Genomic DNA, 21,727 nt, shown 5'->3' on the forward strand with positions numbered 1-21,727 from the left:
GAGACTTACATTTACATTCAGTCTGTGTGCAGTTTCTGTCTGGCCAAAAACAGACTGAATTTGCATGCCCTGCTGTAAATTTTTACTGGTTGATGAAAAACAAGCTTATGTAGATTCTACACATTTAAACAATTCAGATCTAGAGTTATCTAGAATTATTTATGGAGCAGATAAAATACATTATAATCATTTATTAATCAATTATTATTTTGACTTATATCTTTTCTTTATTCAAAGGCTGAAATGTGAGGTTTACCTTTTTATTAAACTTTTTCAAAGCTTTATTTGAACATTTACATTAGATATTTCAACATGCTATTAAACTGTTGCTGATATATATATATATATGCGCAGTGTTGGGGGTATCTCGTTATAAGTAATGCGCGTTACGTAATCAGATTACTTTTTTCAAGTAACTAGTAAAGTAACGCATTACTTCAAAGCGACGGCGAGGCATGCGCCTTCACACTAGAGTTTACGTGACGTTGAACACAGGTGCGTTGCACATCCATTCAGATGAACTGAAAAACAGCACAGATCGCTTGGCGGAGAGTGAAACTCTGATGCGCTCAGTCAGAGAGTGTTCGGCGAGTGAAAATATATCCGAGCTAAACTTATACTTAGCCTCCAACTCACACTGGCGAGTAAAATCTGAGAATTTATTAGCAATTGGCTAACATTAGACGTCATTTAGTCGCCAGAGTGAAGATTTAGTCGCATATGCGAGTGATTTACTCGCAATGTAGAGGGTTGTGAGGTTCCGGATAATCCACCGGGGAGGGTTGATCTGGAGAACAGGAGCCACGTGGGCGTTGCGCCGGCGTGAGCTCACTGCCAGCAGTGTTGGTTTCCACAACCAGTGGCCATTGCTTCTTTCTCTGCGGCTCTGGCGGAGCAAGGAGAAGGACGGTGGAAGGGGAGTAGACGCTTCACAGAGCACGAGGGCTATCCTCCTACGGAGAGTCCTGATACTCATGGCGTCGCAGTGAGGGCAGTTGGCCTCCTCAATGGTGCCTTCTGCTTGGTCGCAGAAGGCACCTCTAGAGGTCCCGAGCATGAAGAACAAAATCTGAAAGACATACTTCAACTTCGTTGGAATGCTGAAGAGGACTGAAATATATCCACTTTTGCAATGACTCGACAATGGAGAGGCTTCCAAATAATTCAGGTGAAGGAGAAAGATTCTGAGGAAAATGGCGCCAAGCACTGCGTTATAAAGGGTGCCACGCCCCCTAATTTTCACACGTATCGTTATTTTGGTTTTTGTTACTTTTTGTTATTGTATTTGTTTGTGCCATTGCTTGTCATTGATCTATTCTTATTTTATTACTGACTGTTTACTTGTTATTTTAGTTAAGATAAATTCAATTTAAATTTAGACATTTTTAATGATCTTCCTCACAATATAAATATGAATCAACAACATTATAAATTGTAAAACACAAATACACTGGGTGACGAAACATTTAGTTTGGATGACTGTAGTTTAAAAATATGTCTAAAAAATACCCTAACTCCCCCCTCAAATTAAAAAAATCCCCCCATAAGAGCCAACTAAAGGGGGAATTCCCCCCCCGTAATAGTTCCTGAGGGGAAAAATATTAATTCAGTTTACATCATGCGTTTCTAGCATTTTAATTTAGTTTGACATATTTATATAGTATATACCCAGTTACTTGTTATTTAAAAAATTAAATATGAATATAAGTATTAACAAAAGCATGAAAATAGAACAAAATACAAACAAAACACAAGTAATAGAACAAAAATAAATATAATAGTGCTGTCAATCAATTAAAAAATAACTAATTAAATGCATACTTTTTTCTTAATCGATTAATCGCACGTAACTAATGTTTTGAAATATACTTTTATATTGCAATAATTTCAGTCAATCTTCAAATTAATGTAGAAACAACAGACATGTTTTGTTCAATAATTTTTTATATTAGTATATTTTTAATTTGTTTAATGACATATTTTTTATGACTTAAGGAGAGTATCACTAATACCAATACTACTGATGCTTCTAGGATTTTTTTTTCCTGATGTGAATTTTTTATATTAGTATATTTTTAATTTGTTTAATGACATATTTTTATGACTTAAGGAGAGTATCACTAATACCAATACTACTGATGCTTCTAGGATTTTTTTTTCCTGATGTTTAATCATTGACTATAGCCATTCAACATTACAGTATAATTGAGAGCTATCAATTATAACATTTATTAGACTAAAAAAATAACTTCTAATTTAAATGAACTTAAAACAATCTTCACATAAACCCATTATAATAAATGTCATTTTTACCCTTGCCCTTCAGCAAGTAGAAAATTAAATATATAGAAATTGATAAAGTTATCAAACACTAAATTCTAAATTAAAAATAGATGAATCCTTAAAGCTACAAAAGTTATCGATTTCCTCTTTTTTTTCTTTGATTTAACAGACATCATAGCTGCTGGGTTATTAGGTTATTTTGTCTGCTTCAAGAGCTTCCGCTGCTGAACATGACCTGAATCTGACACACGCATTGTATTTTCTCACAACTCTTTACCTTTCCTGATGCACTTCAGGTCTTAAAGTCTCTAATGAGCTGACGAGTTGAATTTGGGGTGTTAGATGAGGGAGACAGTGCTCGGCTGCTCCAGGACAGTTTTGAAAACCACTGCATTTCAGAGACATGTTCTTAAATGTGACTCGTATAACAAAAACTTACATGCATGCACAGTTTTAAGGCAGCTTTAATTGCCTTTTTCGTAACTTCATGACTTAACTGACGACATAACTATGGCATTGCATGCTTGTAGTTTCTTTCATGCTTTAATATTAAATGATACAGGCTACAGTGCGCATTGTTTTTACTAACATATGGTCTGACAACATCTCATCGGACCGCAGTTCACTGTTGTTCTACTGAAGCTCCCTCGTTCTTTTGACTAGCTCCTGGCACTGAGAAGAAGTTGGAGTGCGTGTTCTACTGAAGCTCCCACGCTCGTTTAACTAGCGTCTGGCGCTGAGAAGAAGTTGGAGTGCGTGTCTCCCGTTTGATGTGGTCGTAAAGACCTGCGTCTAAATAAACCCAATTCTTGTCAAGAAAAAAAGAGACAGAAGCAGCAGTTGTGTGTTGGGTGGGGAACCTTAGCTCTACACCTGGGTAAAAATATTTTTAACATGTTAAACTGAAATAATTAGTCACCTGTGTTAACACGCTAATTTTGACAGCACTAAAATATATATGAAATAAAATATACTATAAAAACAATACTATAGGGTCAAAACTAATTTCAGAAAGTTCCCTGGCTCAAATTGTTTTTTGTCAATATTATTTTTCTGAAGAAAGATAAACATGTATAGTGATGAAAGCCAAGATATTAAATGTCATGGATGTATATTTACTGAGTAATCCAATATTTTGTAGAGGGGGGTAAAACTGAAAATTTTGACCTGAGATTCGGATCCAGATTACAGACGGGTAACAATTACTTTAGAAAGATTGCAGCGTCATTGTTATTTTTACACACAGATTGGTATGTCTATTACTAAAATCTGTAGAATTTAGCAATCTTTGTTGCATTATGTGCCAATGGTGACCATTCAAAAATGGGAAAAACGCACTTTTCAAGTTTAGTTTTTTCTCCAAAGTGTACATGCCTGTAACAAATTAATACATGAAGTATTAAAGATATCTTAATGCCTTTTGGGTGGCTTAACAAACTTTGCTTTTGGCATCTTGAATTTTAAAGCCCTATATGGTTCAATTCCAGCGATATTGGAATCTCAATATGGCTTCAGGTGTAAATTGTTAAATGTACACATTTTCAGTGGTCAAAAACCAAATGTGGGTCACTATGCATACAGATGATACTTTATTTCTTTTAAAGAGGAATGTCTGAACAACAAATAGTGTTGAAACTAGAACTGTATATTGTTTCCCTCTATTTTTACACACAGATTGGTATGTCTATTACTAAAATCTGTAGAATTTAGCAATCTTTGTTGCATTGTGTGCCAATGGTGACCATTCAAAAATGGGAAAAACGCACTTTTCAAGTTTTGTTTTTTCTCCAAAGTGTACATGCCTGTAACAAATTAATACATGAAGTATTAAAGATATCTTAATGCCTTTTGGGTGGCTTAACAAACTTTGCTTTTGGCATCTTGAATTTTAAAGCCCTATATGGTTCAATTCCAGCGATATTGGAATCTCAATATGGCTTCAGGTGTAAATTGTTAAATGTACACATTTTCAGTGGTCAAAAACCAAATGTGGGTCACTATGCATACAGATGATACTTTATTTCTTTTAAAGAGGAATGTCTGAACAACAAATAGTGTTGAAACTAGAACTGTATATTGTTTCCCTCTATCAAAACAATTGCATAGAACATACCTGTCCGAGTGCCATAAATATTTGTTTTCCAAAGTTTGCGTGACTATATGTCAAGAAGTATTATCTCAATATTGTTTTAGATTCTGGTTCTTAATAAACTTCTCTTTTGGAATCTTCATTTTCAAGGCCCTATATCGTTCAGTCCCAGAGAAATGGGGAGCCCAATGCAGAATGTTGAATATTACCTGTTTTCAGTGGTCAAAAACCAAATGTTGGTAACTTTGTATACAAGTGGTTAGGGCTGTAAAATCGATTAATCGCAATGAATCACTTCCAAACTAAAACTATGTGTATACATAATATATGTGTGTGTACTGTGTATAATTTTATGTAACAAGATAAATTTCTAGTTTCAACATTATTTGTTCTACTTGTTTAATTTTTATGTAAAGTGACCCACATTTTGTTTTTGACCACTGAAAATGTGTACAAAATGTGAAGCGGCATTGAGATCCCCATATCTCTGGGACTGAACTAATATAGGGCCTTGAGAATCAAATATAATATTATTAAACGACTTTATAATAAAACAATTTACAAATTGCTTGTTAATTTAGTTAGACTTACCTGCAGCATCTAAAACTTTGCTTGCTAAATGTTAAAATTATTTTCATTTAAATATAACATTTATGATTTGCAATGTAAGTGAATCTAATCTTTTGATAATGATTAGCAGATGTTTGTGCACAAACATGACACTTAAACAGGAGCACTTTCTGGATGATGCTCTGTAGTAGATGTAAATGCACTATATGTGTACATATACATATACATATATATATATGTGTGTGTGTGCGTTTGTATATATATATATATATATATATATATATATAAAGTAATAAGTATATATGCTAACTGTGATTGTCTCTCAGGTATAGTGGATGACCTTACTGCCGCTGGTGTGACATGTTTCGGCCCGTCTGCGAAGGCGGCACAGCTGGAGGCCAGTAAGAGTTTCTCCAAATCCTTCATGGACCGTCACAACATTCCCACAGCACGCTGGAGCTCCTTCACTGACCCGCAGGACGCCTGCAAATACATTCAAGAGTAAACATCTACAACATCCACTAAATACAGCTCTGGAAAAAAATTAAGAGACCACTGCAAAATGATCAGTTTCTCTGGTTTTACTATTTATAGGTATGTTTTTGAGTAAAATAAGCATTTTTGTTTTATTTTATTAACTACTGGCAAAATTTCTCCCAAATAAACGTTTAGATAATTTATTTGCAGAAAATGACTACTGGTAAAAATAAAAAATAGTGTTTTTAGACTTCAAATAATGAAGCACCCCCAGATCATCACCGATCCTCTACCAAATTTCACAGTGGGTGTGAGACACTGGCTTGTAGGCCTCTCCAGGTCTCTGTCTAACCATTAGATGACCTGTTGTTGGGCAAAACTGAAAATTGGACTCATCAGAGAAGATGACCTTACTCCAGTCCTCTACGGTCCAATCCTTATGGTCTTTTGCAAACCTCAGCCTGGCTCTTCTTTGCTTCTCATTGATGAAGGGCTTTTTCTAGCTTAGCACGACTCCAATACATTCAAGAGTAAACATCTACAACATCCACTAAATACAGCTCTGGAAAAAAATTAAGAGACCACTGCAAAATGATCAGTTTCTCTGGTTTTACTATTTATGTTTTTGAGTAAAATAAGCATTTTTGTTTTATTTTATTAACTACTGGCAAAATTTCTCCCAAATAAACATTGTCATTTAGATAATTTATTTGCAGAAAATGACTACTGGTAAAAATAAAAAATAGTGTTTTTAGACTTCAAATAATGAAGCACCCCCAGATCATCACCGATCCTCTACCAAATTTCACAGTGGGTGTGAGACACTGGCTTGTAGGCCTCTCCAGGTCTCTGTCTAACCATTAGATGACCTGTTGTTGGGCAAAACTGAAAATTGGACTCATCAGAGAAGATGACCTTACTCCAGTCCTCTACGGTCCAATCCTTATGGTCTTTTGCAAACCTCAGCCTGGCTCTTCTTTGCTTCTCATTGATGAAGGGCTTTTTCTAGCTTAGCACGACTCCAGCTCTGCCCCAGGAGCCTGCTTCGAACCGTTCTCGTCATGCAGTTCGCCATTTGCTATTCTTTATGTAGGTCACTTGATGTCATCCTACGGTTGTTGAGTGACGTTCGAATGAGTCGGTGGTCATGCGGGTCAGTGGAGAGTCATTTTCACCCTCTGCCCATCTGAAGCTTTTGTTGTCCCCAATGTCTGCAGCTTGACCTTGTTCTTATGAACCGCTGTCTTTGAAATTTTAAGGATGGAAGCAACCTGACGTTCACTGTATCCCTTTGCCAGTAAAGCCATAATTGAACCCTTCTTTTCCTGACTCAAAACATTCCTCTTTTGTCATGGTCAGTAGTTATTTGATTCCAATTACTTTTGAGGTACTACTAGCACCATCCGGCTGGTCCTATTGCAAAAGGATAGTGATAACCACAGCAGTGGTTTTTATACTTTTCCTCATTAAATAAGATTTGGTTGAGGTGATCACCTAATCAGTCCTTCATTAAGCAGAATGAGGATTGCCTGTGTTGGAATTCAACAAACACTGGAATAGAATGGCTGCCATGCTGATTTCAGAAAAATGTGGAGTGATCTCTTAATTTTTTTCAGAGCTGTATATGAGGCAAAAACTTTCTCTGTGGCAGCAAATGAATGCAACTTATAATAAATGTACATTTTAAGATGCATCTAAAAATCAAGTTTGCTGATGTATAATTTTATTTTATTTTTTCAGCGCTGAGTTTCCCGCTCTGGTGGTGAAGGCCAGCGGTCTGGCTGCTGGGAAGGGTGTTGTAGTCGCTCGGGATAAAGATGAGGCCCTAAAAGCCGTTCTGGACATCATGAAGGTCAGTCGCTGCAGCATCAGCGTCTCACTAATGGTTATATTTTCACAGCGGTTCTATTTGTTTGTTTTTGAAACATTCAAGGACACATTTCATTCTTTCACTGTTCACGAAGTAACTCACTTAGTCAAAGTGCTCCAAACACAGCTCACTGAGGACACATGCTGGTCAAAAGTAAAAACCATTTCAGTCAAATCTTGCATTAGAAATTGCTGCTGTGTAAATCCTTAAATATACAGTTTGAATTTTTTCTTAACATGTAGCAATGTGTGTGCATTAAGTGACACTTTGATTATATAAATATGTAAATACAATTTATATTTAACATAAATGATAAAATGAGTATTGTATTTATACAATTATTCGAATAAAAATATTTATTTAATAATTCAAAAGCTGTTGTTAAAGTCACTTCGCTCACCAAGGCTGCATTTATTTGATCAAAATAATGTCAAAATACTATTACATTTTAATATACAGGTGTTTTCTCTGTGAATATATTGTGAAATGTAATCTATTCCTGCGATCAAAGCTGATTTTTCAGCATCATTACTCCAGTCTTCAGTGTCACGTGATCCTTTAGAAGTCATTCTAATATTTTGATTTGCTGCTCAAGAAACATTTCTGATTGTTATCAATGTTGAAAACAGTTGTACTGCTTCATATTTTTGTGGAATCTGTGATACATTTAATTTTTTATGATTCTTTGATGAATAGAAAGTTAGAATAGAAAACAAATTTCTTTGCTGAATAAAAGTATTAACATCTTTTTCTTGATCTTTCAGGATAAGGCGTTTGGTTCTGCTGGTGAGACTGTGGTGGTTGAGGAGCAACTGGAAGGAGAGGAAGTCTCTGTAAGTACTTCCTGGTGTTATTGAGCATCCCGGGTAATCAGATTAATTATTATTATAAATGTTTTAGGGTGCTAAGCCTCTCGTCTGTTCTCAGTGTCTGTGCTTCAGTGACGGCATCACAGTGTCACCGATGCCACCGGCACAAGATCACAAGCGTCTGCTGGATGGAGACCAGGGTCCAAACACGGGCGGGATGGGCGCGTACTGCCCCACACCACAGGTCAACAGATCCCCATATATCTCATGGATAATTACATGATACTCTTCAGAGAATACCATAGTACTGCCTATGGTATTTTGGTATCACTTAATGAACATTTCACCATTTCAGTTGAGAAAAACTACCGTCAGATACACACAGAAACTCGAAGATCTTCACAACACCACATCATAATAAATGTTTGGTTAAATTGTGACCGAAATATATAATATATTATAAATAAATTATATTACAAATAAATTGTTATATATCCTTCTCAATTAATAATCATTTTTTAAAATAAATTATATTCTAAATATAATATATGCTTCTCAACTAGTATTAGTAGTAGTAATAGTATTAAAACTATATTTCAACTTATTTTTTACATCTTTTTTAATTTTGCATTTGTATTTTTTTTGAAATTGTAAAATTTTAAATCTAAATATTTTCATAAATTATGATTCTCGATTAATAATAATAATAATAATAGCAAAAATAATAAAATTATTAAAAACTTAAAAAATATATTTAACCTTATTTTTAAACTTAATTATTACACTTATTTTTTAAAGAATATCACATATGTTAATTTTAACTTCAAACCCCTGTTGTGCAGCACTTTGTTTGGCAAAAAAATAAAAGGAATTGTTACATTTCCATTTGATTAAATTGATCATGTTTATGCCTTCACTGTTTTTGATAATACATTTCTATTAAATCAAAAATTAATTATTAAAATGTAATTAAACCATTAAAACTGTATCCAGAGATATTAAAATAATAATAAAAAAAGGAATTTAGAAAAAATTTAATTGATTTCATGGGGCACTACAAATTTAATGTTTGCTAAACTTTTAACAAATTGTTAATCGATTTTAATAAATATAATACGTTTCATTATTTAAATTAATTTGACATGGTTTTTTATTACTAAATTACTTTTAATTTGGGAAGAAATTAAACAGATTTCATAGGGCCCTATATTTTGATGATTATATTTTTGATAATTTAACCATTACAATGAAATACAGAAAAATTAAAAAAAAAAAGTTAAAAGAATTCGGTTAGAAATAAAACAGATTTCATAGGGCCCTGTATTTTGATGATGTTATTAAAGTGTGAATGATGTCTGTGTGTGAAGGTGTCAGAGGAAGTGCTGCAGGAGATCAAGAGGTCTGTTCTGCAGAAGACTGTGGATGGCATGAGAGAGGAGGGAACACCATACATGGGTAAGTTTGACAAACAGACACTACTAGCACCATTTAACCTCAGTTTAATCCTATAAAGCCTGCAGTATCATATTTGATAGGCATCTAAATGATCAACATGATCTGTCTTTGCTGTTAAACCTGTTGCACAAAGTCTGCTCCATTCCTTCTGTCATCTGATTGGTAGTTAAGACATTTTTTTGCAAGTAAAAGGGCTTTAAGTATAGCTGTACAAACATCCACCTTCAACTCGTGCATCATTTGTCTTTTTGCTATGAAATCTGATTTTTAAAAAGTGAACAAATAACTAATATTGTTAGTAATACTTACTGGACTGATGCAGCTTATCTTTACTTGATTATTAGGGGTGGGACAATAAATCGATGTGCCGATGTATCGCGATATTTCCGGCCGCGAGACGTTATCGATACTCTGGCATAAGAGTATCGATATTTTTTTAAACATACAAAAGATCTAAATTCATACAGACCAACAGTAAATCAGAGATGCACCGGCGTCTTATGTTTATGGAGATGAGAACTAAAAAACTGCCCCGGAACAGCTATCAGCTTGGACTGTAGGCATCGATCACGTTATTTTTGCAGAGCGCATATTCAGTCCGTGAGTAGCCTAACCTCTCAGCTCGGATCGCAGGTGGATTTCCCTCACTATATGAGTGAGAGAGAACGGCGCCGGCGCGTCCAGTTTTATGTCAACAAAACTGGATGTTCTCTCTCTCTTTAGATATTACAAGTGCGCATTATGCAGTGTGGGCAGTGGGCACCGACCGGCAGAAACATAAATCTGCACCTATGGCATGGACGACGAAACAAAACCTTGTCAGAGCCGTAATGCGGCGCAGAAGTGTGCAATGTGTGTGCTTGCCGCGTGTCTAAATTTGAAATAACAAACTTGAGCGCGCAAAAGACGAGATGTGAAAGGCTATGTCATGTGTGGGGCTCCATTTTTATGATGAGAGAGTTAATATACAGATACTATGTACCAATGTGTACTTGCACTTTTTTATCTTGTGAGTCGCAGTGTTTTTGTACGTATTCGTCGCGGGTACTAAAAAAAGTACCAGGTACTGTACCCAGTGGAAAACCCCCCAAAAGTGAACCGTACCGAGCCGTACCATGCCGTACCATGCAGTGGAAAAGCACCATTAATATAAAGTGTGACCCATTATTCATATAAAACAGTTATTTACAGACAAAACATTATGAAATTGTTTACTTGCAGTTTGTCACAGCTGCTGTCAGATCCAGTACAGCTGCCTGTTTCATCTTTCAATAAAAGTTTCTTTGCAAAATCTCCATTACACTGCGCCTCATTTACAAAACAATCTGCAGTTAAATGCTCCAAAAAAAAAAAAAAACACATAATCCTCCGAGGTGATCCAGGATGCCATTATGCCATTAAAATAAACCATCCACTTGTTTCTGATGCTGGGATCCATCTGAAGTCTGTACGGAGAAGCAAATGAGCTGTTTAAACCACATCAAACCCAACGTTCTTTCACTCTTCCATTTATCAGCACACTCTTGCGCGTGGAGAATGTCAGAAACTGTGCATCTGTATACTGTATTCAGTGTAGACCGTATCAGTGATTTATAATGGGTTTTATTTTCTAATAATGAGATTAAATAAACAGTGTTTTTAGGTGCAGTGGGTCTATTTAACAGTTGCGTTCAAGTAAGAGATAAAACAGAAATTGAATAAAGTAATCAAAATATAAAAGTAAAGCACAGCATAGTCTTCAATGTATGAACTAAACATTCATACATTGATACTTATTAAACCTACTAATATTAGTCGGTCAAGATCAGTGAGCAATATTCTCTTTTTCTTTTATAAGTTCCCAAGATGGCGGCGGTTTAGTTTAGTATCGCTTTAGAGTGGGCGGGATTATTCACATGTCGTTATAGTTGCGCCGCCTCTACTGCCGCGACTCCTAAAAAACTTTAAGGGTCGCCAGAGGCTCTTCAAGACTGTTTTAACAGACTGTCACTGCCTACATCACCAAGTGCATTGATGATGTAACGGTCACAAAAACCATCACTGTCCGGGCCAACCAGAAGCCGTGGCTAACAGGGGAGGTCTACAGACTCCTTGTACTGCAAACTACCTCTCTGACAGTTTAATTAAAGACTGTTCTCTGAGCTCTTTAGCTCTTTATCACTTTAACAGACTGATAAGTTCTTTTTGCACTACACTCATTATATCTTCACAGTTGTTTATATCACTGGTTTGCACTCTAACTGCCATGTGCCTTATGCCACTTTTTCTATCTCTTTTCCTTTTTTTTTTTATTATTATTATTTTTTTTACAATGTCCTTATTTATATGTTGTATAGGTTGTATTTTATATATTTTTTAAACTGTATTTATCTGTATTATGTCTACTATTAGTGTTAAGTGTTAACTGTATGCACCAAGGGTCTGAGAGTAACGCAATTTCAATTCTCTGTATGTATGTGCTGTACATGTGGCAGAATTGACAATAAAGCAGACTTTGACTTATTGTTTGATTAAAATTATAGACACAGACAGCAGCAGGAATATGAGCCAACTGTCACTTCAAGAGCTACACAGATCCAATTTATTGATACACATGCGTTTTCTTTCTCATCTGTTTACATTCACTTCAGTCATAAGACGGGGATTTTAACATAATTGTGTGTGTATTTGACCGCGGAAGTGCAATAACTTGTGAAAGAGATCTGAATTTGCACTCACATATGCTGTCTGAGTGAGGCAGCTTTCAGTGCATGCGCATCGGGTGTGTGATGGCGTTCGAGTACTGCATAAGTTATTTTTCAAGATTTATTGCACTTAATAACACTTTTTAACATCAAGCACGTCCCGCACTTTATTTTCTCATTCATGCATGTTTCTTATCTATTCTCTAAATTGGCTATAACTTTAAGCAGTCCTGCACTGTGCAGGCATATAAAGTTTGGTGTGGCCAGTGTTTATGCAGGGAGCTGAAGCAGAGCGTTGCACACACACTGACTACGTTTACATGGACATCAGTAATCTAATTATTTACCTTATTCTAAATTAGCCAATATTATGATTATGGTGTTTACATTAGTTGCTTTTAGAATATTCCTTTCATGTTCCCGTTTTACATGTTGTAGTACATAGTTCGATTAATGGCACACGTCATCACGTCCCACGTGACGCCATCCGACCACTGCCATGTGTGTATCCTGTCGCAAAATGCGGCGAAAAGTTCTACACGATGGTAATTGATTAAGGTGTTTACATGTCTATACTGCACTTCAGTAATGCGACTAAAATAGGAATATTCCACATGTCTTAATTCGATTTCTGTTTACTTCGAATATGACTTTAGCCGGATTAAGGTCATCAAAAATCTCTGTTTACAATGTAGATTCTTAATCCGAGTATTGTCCTAATCGTGTTAAAATTGGATTATTGTTGTCCATGTAAACGTACTCACTGTCTTGCTGCTGCACGTCAATGCAACTCCGGGAACACGGTTCTTATTAAAACGATGTCATTGTTAAAGTACCGGTACTAGTAAAATGAGGAATTGTACCGTTTTTTTAAAGCAAGGTATTGCGATACATTTTTAGTACCAGTATATCGTGCAACACTACTTGTGACATCACATGCTACCTCAGATCCTCATTGATTTACATTACATACATCAGTATTTAATCTTACATTTGTCCATATAAATATCAGCATCTGCACCAAATTGCATATTTTTGCTCACTTTGAGCTTCTGAACAAAACTGAGCTGTTTTTTCCTCGATATTCTCACTATATGAGCCATAAAAGCCTGATGTATTAAATATCAACAAAAACTGTTCCCTTTAAACAAAAAAACAATTCTGACTATTATTTCATATGTCAGGCTTTACAGAATAACACTGATTGGACAAACACATTTTTAAACCTTTTTAAAGGGATAGTTCTCTGAAAAGTGATCATTCTGTCATCATTTCATCACCTTCATGTTGTTCCAAACCTGCCGGACTGACTTTCTCCTGTGGGAACATCAAAGAAGATATTTTGAAGACTTTACATGTAATTACAATAAACAAGCACCATAAATCTAACAAAACAGTAGTCCATAAATCTCATGAACTTTCATTCATTCAGTAGGTATGTGTAAGAAACAGACACACATTTATGTCATCATTTTCTATAATTGCATAGAGCATCTTCAGCATTTTTTCCATAGAAGAAAGAGAATCATATGTGTTTGGAACGGCATGAGTGATTGATGTGTGACTTGTGTCAGTGAATTATATCTTTAAAAGGACATGAGACCTCAAAGAGAGATGATTTTGATTAAAACTGAGCCAGAACAAGAGTATTATTATTATCAGTCAATCATTCCTCATCTTCCTTTCTCAGGTGTTTTATATGCAGGAGTGATGTTAACTAAACAGGGACCGAAAGTCCTGGAGTTCAACTGCCGCTTTGGTGACCCAGAGTGTCAGGTGAGATCATGCCTAACGCTTTTTCTCTGAGTTCTGTGGAAATCAACAGTTTGATTTGCTAATGTCTGTTTTTGACATGTTGATCCTTGAGGCAAATTCACACCGGATGAAATATGATCAGAAAATACACGACTGCTGATTTAATGACATGCTGCTCAAGTAAACCGCTTGAATAAAGGGATTCGATCAGTCATTTACTCTCTCTGTTCTTTAAGTGTGTGTGTGTATATATATATATGCACACACACACACACAAACATATATATTTATATGTACGGTGGGTATAGAAAATAATCTCATTTTGTTGCTTTGCAACCTTGAAATGAAGACGGACAGTTTTTGTTCTATCCAGCTGTATTTACTCAGTGCAACTTATAACATCCAAGTGAAAGATAATAACACCAACATGTCAGAAAAAAACAACAAAAAAAACAATCACTGAGTTGGAAAAAGGATCCCCCCTCCTAAAAATGACTTGTAAACTCAATCAGGTGGAGCTAATTACCTTCTCAATGGCACACAAAGCCATTTGACTTTCAACTGTGATCAGCTGTGGTCATTTTGATTAGCTCAGCATGAAAAGAGCTTTCCTGGAGCATTTCAGTCCTTGGTAGTGCAACTGAAGCAAACAATCAACTATGGGTGGCAAGGCACTGTCAAAAGATCTCCGGGATAAAGCTGTGGACAGGTACAATTTCAAAGGCTTTACAATGCCTAGAAGCACAGTGAAGTCTATTATTAAGAAGTGGAAGGTATTTGGTACAACACAGACCCTAACTGGATCAGGACGTCGCTCCAAACTGGAGGAAACTAGTAAGAGAGGCTACAAGAAGGCCTACAGCAACCCTGAAGCAGTTGCAGGAATTTATGGCAGAATATTTATAAGAGTGGTCATTGTGTGCATGTATGGAAGGGTTACAAGAAAAAAGCCACTCCTCAAGAAAGGCCACATTCAATCACGACTAAGCTTTGCCAAAATGCACCTTGAAGATTCTGAGGCAGATGAGACAAAAATTGAATGATTTAGCCTCACAGTGTTTCCCACAGGATTTTGTGAGACTGTGGTGGGTGGTCCTCGATCCCTCTAGGGGGGTCCGGGGGCATGCCCCCCCGTAAGAAAATTGAGTACATTTTAAAGTTAAATTCATAAATCTGGTGCACTTTGAGAGTTCAAAATTAAGAGCTCCAACACAGGTTCAGTGGTGCAAAGTAAAAGAAAAAAGCTGGTGAATGTACTTGTTCTTGAAATTTAAAGGAGACTCAACCCTCTTTTTAGTTGTGATATAGTGTCTCAGTCTCACTGGTGAATTTGGAAGCCAAATAAAGAATAAAAGAATAATAGTAATGTTATATTATTATTCCTATGACAGTTATAGCCATATATTGTAAAACAATTGCACTGTGAAATAAATGAGTTTTTTTTTTTTTTTTGTATGTATGTATGAATGTATGTATGTATATGTGTACAAACATATATACAAACGGCAACAACACGGAAATCTCTCACTGCTCTTGAATAACTTTTGTAACTTTAATAAGGATTAATCTTTAATTTATAGTCAAATGTGCAATGTTATTTTACATTTGATTTATTCGATTTCTGTACCTAAAAACTGTTAGACCTACCTAAAAATATATATATTTTTCACTGTTTATTTATTTGTGCTGTTGCTTGTAGTTAGATTATTTGTTCTTATTTTCTTTATTTTAATTCGACAATATAGTTTTTTCCCCTAAACATAGCACATACTGTACCGAAACCGTGACTCTAAAACCATGATACAAACCGAACCATGAGTAAGTTGAACTGTTGCACCCCTAATATATATATATATATATATATATTACAACAATTATTATAATTTTCTTATACAGTGCACACAGCATAAATGAGTACAGCCCCTCTGAACAAATACAAAATATGAATTTTCTTAATGATCACTAATACAGGTCATGGAAAGATGGCACAATTTAAATATTAAACATATACTTAATAAGAACGGCAAAATATATGTCATTAATATCTGTAAATATTTTGTTTAAATAATGGATTGCAGAAATTAGTACATCCTAGATTTAATTCAGTAAATGTATAATATTCTAGTACTTAGTATGTCCTCCATAATTTCACAGCTCTGACCCTTCTTGGCATGAAGTGTTCAAGTTCATGACAAATTGTCACATCTGTCCTGTTTCACTCCTGGATGATGACCTCCTTAAATGCCTTGATCTCTAATGGAGAGTGTTGCTCAACTCGTCTCTACAGAATCCCCCACAGGTTTTCAAGAGTGTTAAGATTGGGTGAAATACATGTCCACTGAAGGATTTTCATGTATATTGTCATGTTGAAAGAAATGCCCAGCAACGCAGGGAATGAGGAGAGTGTAGCATCTTCTGTTTCAAGTTTTTGTATTACCGTATTGGCCCGAATATAAGACGACCCCCCTTTTTCCAGATGTACCTTTTGGAAAAAGGCTTTTTAAAAACCACATCTTGTTTTTTCTCAGTAAAACACGTTTTGTCTTCAGTTATTTTCATATTGCATATTTTTCCTATTTTAATTTTTGTTTTTTATGGGCCTTAAACTAATTTAAAAGGCTAAATTAGTTTATTGTGCTTTGGCTACTGTAGGTAGTTCCAGTGTGGACAACAACCATGCATGTCACATCTGCAGGCTGCATCTAACTCTGTGAGATAAATAGTCACTCTTTTCATAGCTTTTGCCAGATCTGAGGCACTTGCTTGGTATTTCTCCTGCTCTTTTCTAGCGAAAAAAATAAATAAATAAAAAATCACTAATCTGTAAATGAAAGCGTAAAGTGAAGGCCTGATTATTTCAAGGGCTTGGTCACAAGTCCATTGTTTTTGAATTTCTGTTACTTTTGCTGTATTTTCACACTTAAAACTATGGTTTGGTATTCCTCTTGTACCACTGTCTTCTTTTGTGCAATTAAATAAGTCTCCTGAAAGTCCTCTCCCATGTGGTTCCAGCATTAAGTCTCAGAATGATTTGGTGGGCTGTATAACAATTTTAATTGTTAACAAATTACTTTTCTTTAAATGTTTTGGTTCAATATACTTACCTGTTGATCAACAATTGCCTTAAACGTATACCAGAAAATTTTTATTTAGTTTTTAGTAGCTTTCTGGAGTGTGTACTCATTTTTGGAACACAACATTTGATCACTTTAATAAAAAAAATCGTACTGTCCTGAATAATTTTGACAAGCTTATTTGGTAATTGATCAAGCAGACTTGCTGGAACATTATCTCTAAAGAACCTTAACATGTCTTCTAAGTAAATGAGTAATTGCTGAATTTATGTTTCAGAGGAGGTGTACTAATTGATGCTGTGCACTGTATATAATATATTCTAACCATTACTAATGATTCCTTTTTGTTTGTTTTGTTTATTATATCTTTTAACAATATACAGTGGGTACGGAAAGTATTCAGACCCCCTTAAATTTTTCACTCTTTGTTATATTGCAGCCATTTGCTAAAATCATTTAAGTTAATTTTTTTTCCTCATTAATGTACACACAGCACCCCATATTGACAGAAAAACACAGAATTGTTGACATCTTTGCAGATTTATTAAAAAAGAAAAACTGAAAAATGCTCAGTATTTAGTAGAAGCACCCATTTGATCTAAAATACTTATTATGTTCCAAATCTTCTGAAATGTTGTTCAGACTGGAAAACCTGAAGGCGCTGTAATCCGATCAGATGGAGTAAATCTACTGGTTCATTGTAATGAACCGATGCAAAAGAAGGATTCATGTACTGATTCAGTTCTCGATTTGACTTGGTGATCCAGTCACATCATTGTTAAGTTAACCACTCACTGGAGAAAAAGATAATCAGTAGGGGTGCTCCGATCAGGATTTTTGAGACTGATCGCCGATCACAGAAAGCAGTATCTGCCGATACAGATCACCGATACCGGTCTTTTTAAAGCCTTCTTTTTATCATTTATAACTATTTTACTAGTGATACTCCTATTTTTAGACATTTATTCAGGGCCTGAATTTCATTTTTGAAAATGGGGGGAATTCCCCTCTTAGGTGTCTCGTCAGAGGGGAAGCAGCACGGACTGTGCTTTCACACAGGACTCCGCTACTGATCCGTGGCTGTTTACCACAAACAACATTTATCCATTATTTTGATTTCAAATCCAAACATTGTCACTGAAAATGCTTTTTCAGCACTGCAATTCTTTTTGTACACAGTACAGTAATACAATTTTTTACAGACATGTTTAAACACAATAAATATAAGCAACACATTATTCAATGCTTTTTACTTTTGCATTTGCTTCTAGATTTATATATTAAGTTGCTCAAGCAAGTGGCAAAACATTTAAACTACTTTTCTTACGTTATCACAAACTTACCATTGACAGAAATAGTCAGCTCTACTGCCTTTTCTTTTGCATTTAAATCTTTATTACAAGCAATCCTGCGGTTCCTAAAGAACTTTGTTTTCCTTCCTCCACGTGTGCCATCTATTATTTCTTTTTTTTTGTTTGTTTGTTTTTTTTATCTAAAAGTGCTCTTTCCCTTTAAACCTAGCCAAAAAGCCATATGTGTTGACTGTGAAACACAGTAGACTTTAATAATATGCATTTATGGTGTAATTGCTACATTTTCGTGTCAATCCATGTTCATATTTACTGCAAACAATGCGCTGTTACTTTAATTCAGCGCTTGCAGCGCAGCAATAGACTCGGTGCGGAAACAATCTCTGCACTGCTGCAGACGCACGGCTCCTGGAACGCACTGACGGACCGCAACCGTGTGCAGTGAATGCTTTAATTCGTTAACATGAGCGCGGAAAAAATACGCACCACGTATGCACTGCAAACAGAGTAATGTGAACATGGCGTTATGTGTGTGCGCTGCGAGTGTGCATGAGTGCACGGTCTCCCGGAGAGCGCGCGAGCGCTGAATGGTTTAAAGACTGGCAAGAATTAAAAAGTAATGCAATTTATAAACTTTAGTGACAATGTGACACTGCCTCGACTGTGCAAGTGACAATTCCTGTGTCAACTGTGCAGCGTGCAGCTCGCTTATAGACAGACGCGCTGTGTGGTGATTTGAAGCCATTCGCATATTTTGAGAGATTTTGTGAAATTACGTCTCACACAAGGTTTTCACATTACTTTATAAGTTATTTAATGAAGATATATGAAGGTGAGTACCCCACCGTCAGCATTATAATTATTTTACCCGCACCAAACAGAGACTGAGACGGTGCCGCTGCATGTCATGCCAAACCTCTCAAAGCAGCGTCATCAGCTTGAGATTTTGAGATCGTTCGAGAACATTTTTGAGATCGGCCTTTTTAGAGACCGACGATCAAACATCCCAACGTGATCATCGGCCGATAGTGATCGGTAGCCGATCAATTGGAGCACCCCTAATAATCAGTGAATAACAGGTTTAATTTGGGTCTGGTCTTTCCACAAAACTTATCTTGTGATTGTCCGTGTCTCTGTCAGGTCCTGATGCCGTTGCTGAAGTCTGATTTATATGAGGTGTTGAAGAATACACTGCAGGCGGACCTGAGCTCAAGTCCAGTGCAGTGGCTGGAGAACAGTGCGGCTGTCACTGTGGTCATGGCTAGCGGAGGATATCCGGCCTCATATAAGAAGGGACTGGAGATCACTGGTGCGTTTACATGAAATATATATCTGTATCAGCATCCTTAAAAAGTCTTAAATTCAGTTGTATCAATTTTAAAGACATAAAAACTAGAACATAAAAACTCCTAATCTAATTAAATAATAGCCATTATTATTTTTAACAAATATATATAAAAAATTATAATTGTTATAATATATTATTAAATAATATTTAAGTATTATTTTTGAACAAATATATATTTTTGGTTTGGAGTTTTCATTTATAATTTATTATTATTATCCATTAATCCATCACTTTTTAAAGAACTATAGTTAAAAAATGTAAAGAATAACTATAATAATTACTATAAAATATTATTTTTTTAACAAATGTTTTTTATGTTTTTTAACTATCTAAAAAAAATTATCTGATCATTTTAGGAGACACACAGTTATGCGGATCACCAGGAATTATCTTAGTGATGTCATTCCCCACATGACAAGTGTCTGTTACATCACATTGGCTTTGATTTAGCAGTTTCAGTGTCAAGTTAGTGTGAAGTGAATGAATTGCTTGCTGTTTATTCAGGTTTGTCTCAGGTGTCAGAGATGGGCATTCAGGTGTTCCATGCGGGCACTGCACTTAAGGAAGGGGGCGGGGTTATTACGAGTGGTGGGCGTGTCTTGACAGTGACTGCGGTCCGGCCCACCCTCGAGAGTGCGTTATGCAGTGCTAATGAAGGAGTGGCAGTGATCAGCTTCCCTGATGCGGTTTACCGCCGTGACATCGGCCACCACGCCATCACGTACCTCACCCGCACCAGGTGACAGCTAACTAACACTAACCTGTTAACCCTGGAAGACATAGCAGAACACTACACTTACTTTATGCATCTGAATGGTGATGTGTACTGAATAATTCATATTTGAGGTCAGTGTTATGCTGATTTGTTTGCATATTTCTAAAAAACAGTGTCATGAATACAGCATTCTGGCTTCAGTTAGTATTGTCGACTGCAAGTCAAGCATCACTAGTGGTATTACTGCTCCAGTTTAGAGTTATGTATTTGTTCAAATCACTAACTATGACTATTAATGTTTAGTGTGTGTGTTGCAATCACTCAGAACACCCTACCCTAGCAACTACATAGCAACCACATAGTAAACATCTAGAACACCCTAATAACCACATAGCAACCTCCCATAATGCCCTAGTAACCACATAGCAACTACCTAGAACACCATAGCAACTATATAGCAAGCACCCAGAGCACTCTAGCAACAACATAACAACCTCCCTAGCAACCTTTTAGAACACTTAGCAACCACCCAGAACACCCTAGCAACTATACAGCAAACACCTAGAACACTGTAGCAACAACATAGCAGCAACTCAGAACACCTAGCAACCACCCAGAACGCCCTAGTAACAACATAGAGACCACCCAAAACATTCTGACAACTACATGGCAACCACTCAGAACATTTAGCAACCAGCTAGAATGTTCCTGAAATGTTCCTGTGGCTCAACTACATAGCAACCCCTCAGAACACCTAGCAACCACCTAGAATGTTCCTGAAATGTTCCTGTGACTCAGTGGTAGAGCATTGTGTTAGCAGCGCAAAAGGTCGTGGGTTCGATTCCCAGGGAACACACATACTGGTAAAAAAATGTATAGCCTGAATGCACTGTAAGTCGCTTTGGATAAAAGCGTCTGCTAAATGCATAAATTATTATTATTATTATTATTACCTAGAAAACCCTAGCAACTATATAGTGACCGCTTTGAACACTTTAGCAACAACATAGCAACCCCTCAGAACACCTAGCAACCACCTAGAACACTCTAGCAACAACATGGCAACCACACTAGCAACCCCTTAGAGCACCTAGCAACCACCCAGAATGCCCTAGTTACTACATAACCACCCAGAACGCCCTAGTAACAACATTGCAACTACCCTGGCAACCCCTTAGAACACCTAGCAACTACATCGCAACCACTCAGTACACCTAGAATTATGGCAGTGTTTGCATCAAACAGAATTGCGAATTTATATCTCTATAATTCTGACTACTTTTCTCAG

General features: G+C 36.1%; 1 protein-coding gene across 1 annotated transcript in view; it reads left to right on the forward strand.

Moving 5' to 3' along the window:
- Nucleotides 1-21,727, forward strand: part of gart (phosphoribosylglycinamide formyltransferase) — a 61,293-nt gene that overhangs the window by 16,172 nt on the left and 23,394 nt on the right. The window contains exons 5-12 of the mRNA XM_016536734.1: nt 5,269-5,443; nt 7,160-7,271; nt 8,054-8,122; nt 8,217-8,342; nt 9,466-9,553; nt 13,928-14,013; nt 19,517-19,685; nt 20,229-20,463. Of these exons, the coding sequence (XP_016392220.1) occupies nt 5,269-5,443; nt 7,160-7,271; nt 8,054-8,122; nt 8,217-8,342; nt 9,466-9,553; nt 13,928-14,013; nt 19,517-19,685; nt 20,229-20,463 (1,060 nt within the window). The remainder of the gene's footprint in view (nt 1-5,268; nt 5,444-7,159; nt 7,272-8,053; nt 8,123-8,216; nt 8,343-9,465; nt 9,554-13,927; nt 14,014-19,516; nt 19,686-20,228; nt 20,464-21,727) is intronic.

The sequence above is a fragment of the Sinocyclocheilus rhinocerous genome, unplaced genomic scaffold, assembly GCF_001515625.1.
Source record: "Sinocyclocheilus rhinocerous isolate Xijiao unplaced genomic scaffold, SAMN03320098_v1.1 scaffold5057, whole genome shotgun sequence".
NCBI classification, from domain to species: Eukaryota; Metazoa; Chordata; class Actinopteri; order Cypriniformes; family Cyprinidae; genus Sinocyclocheilus; species Sinocyclocheilus rhinocerous.